The sequence below is a fragment of the Orcinus orca genome, chromosome 16 (genome assembly GCF_937001465.1).
Source record: "Orcinus orca chromosome 16, mOrcOrc1.1, whole genome shotgun sequence".
NCBI classification, from domain to species: Eukaryota; Metazoa; Chordata; class Mammalia; order Artiodactyla; family Delphinidae; genus Orcinus; species Orcinus orca.
The window spans coordinates 15,717,019-15,725,886 of record NC_064574.1 but is presented as its reverse complement, the minus strand read 5'-3'; the positions used below and the strand labels follow the sequence as shown (position 1 = coordinate 15,725,886).

The 8,868-nt window shown below is 51.4% G+C and overlaps 1 protein-coding gene across 1 annotated transcript; it reads left to right on the top strand.

The window, feature by feature from the left end:
- Nucleotides 1–2,452: 2,452 nt before the first annotated feature.
- Nucleotides 2,453–5,825, top strand: WFDC2 (WAP four-disulfide core domain 2). The gene is made up of 3 exons (XM_049700089.1): nt 2,453–2,540; nt 3,126–3,269; nt 5,728–5,825. Exons 1-3 carry the CDS (start codon nt 2,453–2,455, stop codon nt 5,823–5,825), a joined length of 330 nt encoding a protein of 109 aa, XP_049556046.1.
- Nucleotides 5,826–8,868: the final 3,043 nt, after the last annotated feature.

Genomic DNA, 8,868 nt, shown 5'->3' with positions numbered 1-8,868 from the left:
CCCCAGTCCCACTGAATAAAAGCTCTGGGGGTGGGATTCTCGAAATCTGTGTTTTAGCAAGCCCTCTAAGTGATTTGATGCTGTCTGAGATATGAGACCCACTTCTCTAGTTGAACTTTGCCATGGGAGTTTGCATGACTGTGTTACCAAATTGTTTACTTTCTCCAACAGACGCTAGAAATTTACTTTTATGTGAAATCCCCCAATCTTAAATCTTGGCAAGTATGTCAAAATTTTTAAATGTACTATGTGGGCTAACATTACAATATTTTAGCCTGATTTCCAACCTCTGGTTTATGCTCTTCCCTTTAATCCTTAAAATAAGCTTACAAAACAGTTATCAGGGTACCACTTTTAAGGAAGAAGACGTAGGTCTGAAAAGTGAGGTGTTGCTCCAGGTCCCAGAGATAGGAAGTAACCAACCCCTGACCCGGATCTGAATGTATTTGGTTTTAAGGGTTCTGTTCTTTTTATTTTTTATGCAGAAGCAAAAATATATGAATGTACCTAGCACAGAGCCTAGCATCACACAAAGCTAACAGGCTTTTGCTTGCCTCTGGCCACTGACCTAATAAACTTTCTTCTCCAACCTTCAGCCCTACCCTATCCTTCTGACTCAGACTAATTCACATTCCTGTAAGATAGAGTCAGCCTGCAGGGGGGCCCAAGATTGCTGGGAAGGGGTGAGGCCAAGCAGTTTCCTGGCCCGGGGAGCTGGCTAGGTGCCAGGAGAAGGCTGTGGAGAGCAGTGCCTGAGGCTGAAGGTCCAGTAGGCAGCTGGGTCCACAGGCTAAGACCATTTGCTCATCAAAGTGTCCTCTGCTGCCCTAGACTGAGTTCCAGGAGCCGCCCTGGGCTGTGCCCCTACCTGGCTCCTGCGTCATGGCTGTGGACTGTTCCCTGTGCTCAGAGTAAACAGCCCTGGCCCCTCCCAGCCAGCACCTGTCTCCAGTCCCCAGGCTGAACATGGGAATTGGGGAGGCATTCTTCCCTCTTTCCCCCGGGACCCATCTGTGGGGACAGTGGCTGGATGTGCTTCTGTCACCAGCTCCGACTCACCTGTCATCCCAATGGTCACTGCCCCCGCCCCCTTGTGCCCTCCAGCAGCAAAGACCTCCTGGGGCTTAAGGACCTCAGAGTTTGGGTCAGGAAGGATGTTTGAAGACTCTTCTTGCTGGGTAACTGTGTTTTGGCCTTTAGCAGCCTGCACGTTAAAGCTTGGTGTTTACCCAGCAGTCTCCTTACTAGCAGGAGACACCAGTTTTGAAGTACTCACAGCCATTGAGCTATGACCTGTTATGCACCAGAGCTGGGGTTCCAGTGTCAGTCAGTGTGTATCTAGCCCTGAAGGAGGGCACAGCTGTTCCATTCACGAACACGCCATTTGTGTTCTCATGGGATTTTTATATTATCAGCATCTTTGGAGGTGGCAACGTGGCAGCTCAGAACAGGGAAGTGATTCACTCAAGGTCCCTCAGCTGGCAGGTGCTGGAGGTGGGTGGGAGTGAAACCCAGACCCCGTCACCCAAAGCCAGTGCCGAAGGCTCCTTTAATTCCTTTCTCTACACCAGCTGTGTGCCCTAGATGTGTCACGAAGAACGTACATTTATGACGGAATGGAAAAAATAAGGGCTTGGAGGGATGGGGACTTGGGGTCAAACCTTGTCTCTACAGCTTCTCACGGGACCTTGGGTGGGAGGGTACCCCCTCTGCACATCCAGTCCATCCGTCAGGCACAGCTGATGGCAACAATATCTGTCTGTTCACAGGTGTCTGGGAAGATCCATGACTCCGTGAGACATTGGACACAGGGCTGCACACAGGGAGCCCTGAGAGAGTGTTGGTGTGGAAAAGAGAGGGAGGGAGAAACACACAGGAAATGGCTCTAGATGTTAATAGGTGTTTCACCTTCCTTGGCCTCAGTTTCTTGTGTCCAGTCGGTTCATTCATGAATAATTTTTCCTGCAGCTCCTACTATGTGCTGTGTATCCCTACACAACAGCTCCACCACGAATCTCTAAAGAGCAATTTTCACTTTGATCTGCTGACCCCAAATCCACCCACTTCATCCGCAGGCTCCTCCCTGTGGGTCCTGCCCTTTCCCCCTCCTTTACCGACAGCGGGCATTACCGGGAGACCCCTGAGTCTCAGAATGGGAACCCCTGTGTCTAGCCCTTGGCCTCCTGCTGCCCTGCCCACGGGCCCCAGGAGGGAGGTGGGGAAGCAGGAGCGGACAAGCGTCCAGCTGCAGCTGGTCGAGCTGCACCCAGTTCCTGGTTCCCACTGGGACCAGAGTGACACCTGATCCTGGGGATTGTGAAATGACAGGAGGTGGCAGCCGGCCCCAGGTGCCTGTTGAGTCCTCTACGCAAGCCAGCTGGGCCCCGCCAACACCTCACGCCTCCAGGCACACGGTTAAACCTCCCATCCGGAGGTGCCTCACTCCTGCACCATGCCTGCCTGCCGCTACCTTGGTCACCTAGTTGCCACCCTCCTCCTTGGCCTGCTGCTGCCCCTCCCCCTCCTCAGGCCCCAGGTGAGTGGGGCGGGGAGAGGCCTGTTCCAAGAAGAGGCCGAACCAGGAGCGCCAGGAGGGAGCCAGCAGAGGCTTAGCCTCTCTGGGGACAGAGAAATGAAGATTCCTGGCGTGGAAATGGGGAGACCAATGAAGACTAAAATGCGGGGATCCCTGGTGCCTAAAGGGGGTGACCCTTGGACTGTCAGGTGTGAGGTCCAATGTGCTGGAGGTGGGGAGACCACTGAAAGCTGAAATTTGGGGAGAGACTCTGTGCTGAGGCTGGAGACACAGTGGTAGGAGAGGAACTCTGCCCAAGCTCCAAAGCTCAGCTGTGCGGTGTGGGTATCCATGCAGGGGTCCCCTAGGGACTGAGGGCTCTGAAGCCAAGGGTTAGTTCACTCCAGCCCTCCCAAGTGTTGGGGACCCCTGCCTAGAGGTGGGGCTCTCTGAAGGCCGTAGGGGGTGCCAGGGCCAGAGACTGAGATTTCTGGGGAGAAATTGAGATTTCTCAATTCCTCCCGGGAGATTGAGATTTGGGGCCGTCAGACAGGAGGCGGGCATCCTCTGAGAGCGGGACTGAGTCCCCCACTGCGCGTCCGCCTCCCAGGCACAGGAGCAGAGAAATCAGGCGTGTGCCCCGCGCTAGAGGTGGACCTGAACTGCACGCAGGAGTGCCTCTCGAATGGGGAATGCGCGGACAATCTCAAGTGCTGCTGGGCCGGCTGCGCCACCGTCTGCCAGATGCCCAATGGTAACCCCGGGGGACCCACGCGGGACGGGGGCTGGAGTGACTGCAGCTCCCGGTTCAGTAGCAGGGGTGCTCCCGACCCAGGAGCCCCTGGCCAGGTCAAGGCGGATGGAACCAGGTCCGGCCAGGGCTCTCCCTCCCACAGCCCCAAGACAAAGGCATCTCTGAAGCTCAGCAGGGGTAAAGAGAGGCATCCCCACTCCAGGCTGGATTCAATGATCTAGAGAAGGACCCACTTCCAGGACACACTGCGGGGACATTGTTCTCGGAGGTCAGGGGACCTCCCCAGCCAGCTGGAGCTGCAGGGCCGCCCTAGTGAGAGAGCTGGATCCCAAATCCTGGGGAGCACATCCTTATCAGCATTCTTCCTCTGGGGTCTCCCCCAGCCCTGGGGGTAAGACTTGGGGTGCCTGGCCTGGCAAGACTCCCTGGACTCCTCTGTCCAGATGGAAATAGACTTTATAGATTTAAGAGAGCATCTTAAAGATGTGGAGTGAACATCTGAGAGAGAAACGTTGTTGCCCAAAGTCACGCCGCCATCCCTGGCTGCACAGGAGTCCAAGCCAGGAGGCGCAGCTTTTGCCTGAGTGGTTGAAGAAATCAGGATCCCTCCCTGAGCACCCCTTCCACTTCTCCATCTTTAAAACACTCTCTTCCACTCTAAGGATTGAGTGAGAGAAAGTATGTGAAGCTTGGGTGTCATGAAAAGTACCTGCTAGAGCTCAAGACTGCCCAGCAGGCCATGGGAGCTCCCATTGGAGCAGGAAGGGGCCTTAGACAACGTGGAATTCAAGCTTCTCATTTTTCAGAGGGAAAAACTGAGGACTAGAAACTGGCATATGACTGGGGGTCCCAAGGTATTATGATCACTGTTCTTTATCCAATACAGCCCCCGTGATGTTTCCGCCTTGTGATTTCTCTGAAGATGCCCCCAGGGCCCTGAAAGGTTTGAAACTAGAGACTCAGTCACTTGAGCAGGGAGGTGGAAGGTGGAGGGACGACAGGCCCATCGGGGGCTCCTGGGTCTGGGGCCTCTAACCTGGACCAGAGGGAGGAGGACATTGGGAGAGAAAGACAGACACATGAGAGAGGAGAGGGCAGAAAAGAGGAGTCCCTGCTGTTGGGAGGAGTCTCCTCTGCTGTTCCCTGGTCTCAGATGGACAGACTGAGGCAAGAAGAGGGGCAGGACCAGAGGGCCTCCTGAGCTAGAATCCTAGTTGTGCCGTCTGCTGGTTGTGGGTCCTGAGCAAGTCGCTTCACCTCTCCGAGCCTCTGCTTTCTCGCTGGCAAAATGGGATGAGAATCCCAGATGTGGTAGGGTCGACATGAGGCTAAATGAAATCATACATGTGAAATGTCTCAGGAGAGAGCAGACCCTCCACACACAGTGGCTTGTTTTGTGGGTACCCCGCTCCTGAAGCCCTTCTGTCCGGGGGCAGCTCGGTATTGAGAGCTCCTGCCCTTCTCAGTGGAAAGGGTGACTTTGTGCGAGGAAGACAGCCCCTCCCGCCCTCTGCAGCTCATCACCCAGCTGTGCGCCCGCTTGACACTTGGCTGGGCTTGCTCCTGGGGCTTCTGGGCATTGAGCCAGCTCCCTTCTCCTTGACCCTGGAAGTGGAGCACAGGGTGTGTGTGTGTGTGTCTGTGTGTGTGTGTGTTAGTGGAAGAATGCGTGTCTGTGGATGAGTGATTGGGGTGGGGGGGCTTGGTGCTGCATGGCTGTCACTGGGAGTGAATCTATGGGAGTGAGTGAAGGGACTGTGGGTGTGTAAGCCCTCATGCCAGCGCTGCACTTTTCCACTCACAAAGCAGCAGAGTGCGTGGTGCATAGATGCTGAAGCCGGATTCCTGGGTTCAAATCCTGTCTCTACCTTGTGTGACTTTAGGCAAATTACTTACTCTCTTAATGCCTTGGTTTCCTCATCTGTTACATAGGAAATATTAACAATTCCTCTCCTTTTCTTTTAGGATTACTGTGAGAATTAGATGAGCTAATGTACATCAAATGCTATATGCCTGGCACATAGAAGAGGCTAAGTAAGTATTAACTGTTGTAATTATTACAACAAAGGACTTTGACTGTGCAGGGAGAAGGAATATATGTCTGTTGCCTCCACTGCTTCCACAGCAACCCCACGACATGGGCAGCGTGGATCTCATGTGGCATCTGAAGACACGGGGCTCTGGGACATTTCTGGCCCCAGGTCACAAAGTTAGGAAAACGCAGAGCTGGGACTCAAACTGGGGTCCAATAATCTCAAAACTGTTAGTGGAGAGAGCAGAGGGGAGAGATTTGCAGGCAATCTTCTTTAAGGCAATCTTCTTACTCCCCTGCAATCCACTCAAGTAGGCAGCCCTTCTGTTTGTGAAACCAGGTGAAGGGTGGTGGGAGGTCATCCTCTGAAGCGTTCATCTCCCTGCTTCCCCTCTGCCCGTGCCCCTTACTCCTTTTTCTACCCAGAAAAGCAGGTTTCTTGCTCCAAGCTGGACATCGCCTGCCCCCAGCTCAGCCTCTGCCTGAACCATTGCCAGGTAAACAGCACGTGTCTGGCCAGTTGAGATGCTGCCACAATGTTTGTGGGAAGGTGTCCTGTGTCACACCCGTCTTCTGAGGTTGCTGGGGGTGGGGGGAAGCACACTGATACCCAGATGTGATGACACCTGCAGGGGGTCGAAAAGGAGAACCTGAGCTAACACACTGCTGTTTATGTATCTGCCCATTGATTTACTTTCATCCACTCAACGACTATTCACTGAGTCTCTATCACTTGCCATGCACTGCTCTAGGTGTTGAGATGCTCACTGAGTGAACAAATCAGACAGAAAGTTCTCTCTAGGTAGTTTATGCACTACTGGACAATAAACAAAATAAATAAGCAAGTATATTCTGTGGATGTTAGAGGGAGATCAGGGTCCTGGAGAAAAAAGAAAACAGAAAGGGCATAAGGAGTACTAGGGTGGAGGAAGGGGGCAGGGAATGGTGTTGCAGTTTCTACCTGGGACCATGAGTGAGGGCACCACCAAGAAGGCAGCTTGTGAACAGAGTTGTGCAAATGCCAGGGGGAGACAAGAGGCCATCAGGGGAGAGTGTTAACAGCCAGAGGGGGCAGCAGGTGCAAAGTGGGAGTATCTCTGGTAAGTTTCAGGAAAAGCCAGAAGGCTGGCTTTCTTTTGCTAGAATAATTGTGGACATGTCCACTGAATTCTGCCTGTCTTCTGAGGTTGCTATGAAATGGCCTAAATATTTTTCTCCCTTCGAGGTTACTTCTTTGTACCGGAATGCCTAAAACCTCCTTGCTTATCCTTGAGTTTCAGTAACTGAACAAGGATATTTTGGTATCATTCTGCATCATTGTTTCTTTTTTTTTTTCCCGGAACATGGAATGTTTATTCAATCTACAGATTTTTTAAAGGAAGTTTTCTTGTATTACGTCTTGAAATAAATTTTCTGTTCCAGTTGTTGAGTTTTCTATTTGCAACATCAATTATGTTAGATTATCTTCACTTGTCATCCAGTAGTTGTTAAAAGCGTGTCTACAGGAGAGATTTAATTTCCAGCTTTGCCTTTTGCTATCTGTGTGATCTCAGACAAGTTATTTAACTTCTGTGGATATAGTTTCTATTTGGAGATAACAATGGAAACTACCTGTGTTTGGAATCCCCAAGACCACACTCAGGTTTAATTTATAAAAAGACTCACAGGACACTAAGTTGTAATACTTAGGTTTACAGGAAATTGACACAGAGTCAAATCAACAAAGGGGAAAAATGCACGGGGTGAAGCTGGAAGGACACAGGCACAAGCTTCCACATGTCTCTTCCCTGTCCAGTCGCAAAGAATCTGCTTGCTTCCCTCAGCCCAATGCGTCCGAGCAGCTGCCAACCAGGGAAGCTCGCTCCTGCCTGGGAGTCAGGTTTTGACTGTGGTCAGTCACATGGGCGTATACTGCCTGCATGGCTGACCTCAGTTAGGGAAGCCCCAGACCCCAGAGGGAAAGCAGGCATTTCCATGGTTTAAAATGATTAAAGAAGACAATTTAGGTGATACTGACTTTATTTCACACTTCATGAAGTGAGCGGTCTCCATCCCCAAGGGTCCAAAGAACTGTAGGTCATTTACAAGAACACAGAATTAAGTTTCAACGTGCTGACATGGCACCCCAGACATCTCGGGTCTAGATATTTATTTCAACACAGGCCTGAGATCAGATCCAGACGTTCCTACTGGGAGTTGGGTGTCATGTGGATGATCACGAGAGGAGCCCTGAGTCTTTGAGTATTTACCCCCCAGGGGCACAGAGCTGAGCATTCTCTATTCATTAGTCTCAAGTGCGTTCACAGCATCCCAAAGAAATGGGGTTGATTTTATAAACAATCCCGTTTTACAGGTGAGGGCGCCAAGGCCCAGGAACACTAAGTAATTTGCCAAACCCAGGTCCTCCTACTGTTGTTGGGGAGGAAACCTTTCCTTGCTTCCCTTCTAGGTTCCTTGGCTTGTTTGGTAAGACAAACTAGACATAAGACAGACGAACAGGAGAAAACCAAATTTCATAGGTAGAGCATCCCCAAAGACCTGGGACCCAAAGACAGGCAGTTGAGGCTTATATGCCATCCTGAGTGAAGGAGAAGGAAGTGAGGATTGGGGCTCCAAGGGGAGGAAGATAAATTCCAGGAAGATGAGAAAAGCAGATATCTGCTTAACAAATGTTTGCCATGCTGGGCAGGTAGATAAGTGTTACTGATATTAAAAGTTATCTGGGATTAGCTCTCTTCCTGATACAGGCCCTCTATCTAAATCCTTTAGGCAGTTAAGGGAATAGTAATCGTCTCTTCCTGAGTCTTTTGGGCCTTGCATGTCTTCAGCTCAAAATAACCAACACGCCATGTGGTATATTTTGAAGGGGAGCACGTAATCCGTTCCTCCTCATGGTGAAACATGCAGTTATAATGCCATAGGGTCTGACAACCCAGGTAAGTTTTTCTCCAGCATAAGATAGGAATCGAGGTTTTCCTCTCCCAAGGGTGTTTGCCACTGGTTTGAGGGTCCTGGCAATTCACTCACATCCAGACCCTAGGGTCTCGGTAGTAACTGGGCAGGGGCAACATGGTCGTTCCGAGCCTACAAACTTGTGCACATGGTGTGGTGTGCTGCCAGCATGTGGAAATCTAATCTATCACTTCATCCTCAGCGGATGGGGAGAGACTCACGTTTGTTTCTGCAAAAGAAGTCCAGTGACTTGTACTTGTCACAGGCCACCAGTGTGTGATCATTGCAAAGAATTAAGGTGAAGGCAGAGAATTAGGAAGAGGCGCAGGTTAGTGGGAGAGGACGCGGGGCTTCCTGAGATTCAGCTCTTCCCGACCTTGGCTTCCCTGCTGTACTTCCCAAGGTGCGTGGGAAAGGCAGCTTTTCTCTGCGCCTGCTACCCTTCTCTTCCACCCCGGTGAGTCTCCTCCAGGCTTGCTATTAAATTGTGGTCCTGTGGACCATCTTATAGGAGGGGAAACTGGGGCTGGGGACACACCTGTAACGGTGAGCCTGTTAGGAATGCAGCTTCTCAGGCGTCACCCAGACCTGGGGGATCAGAATGTGTATTTACTT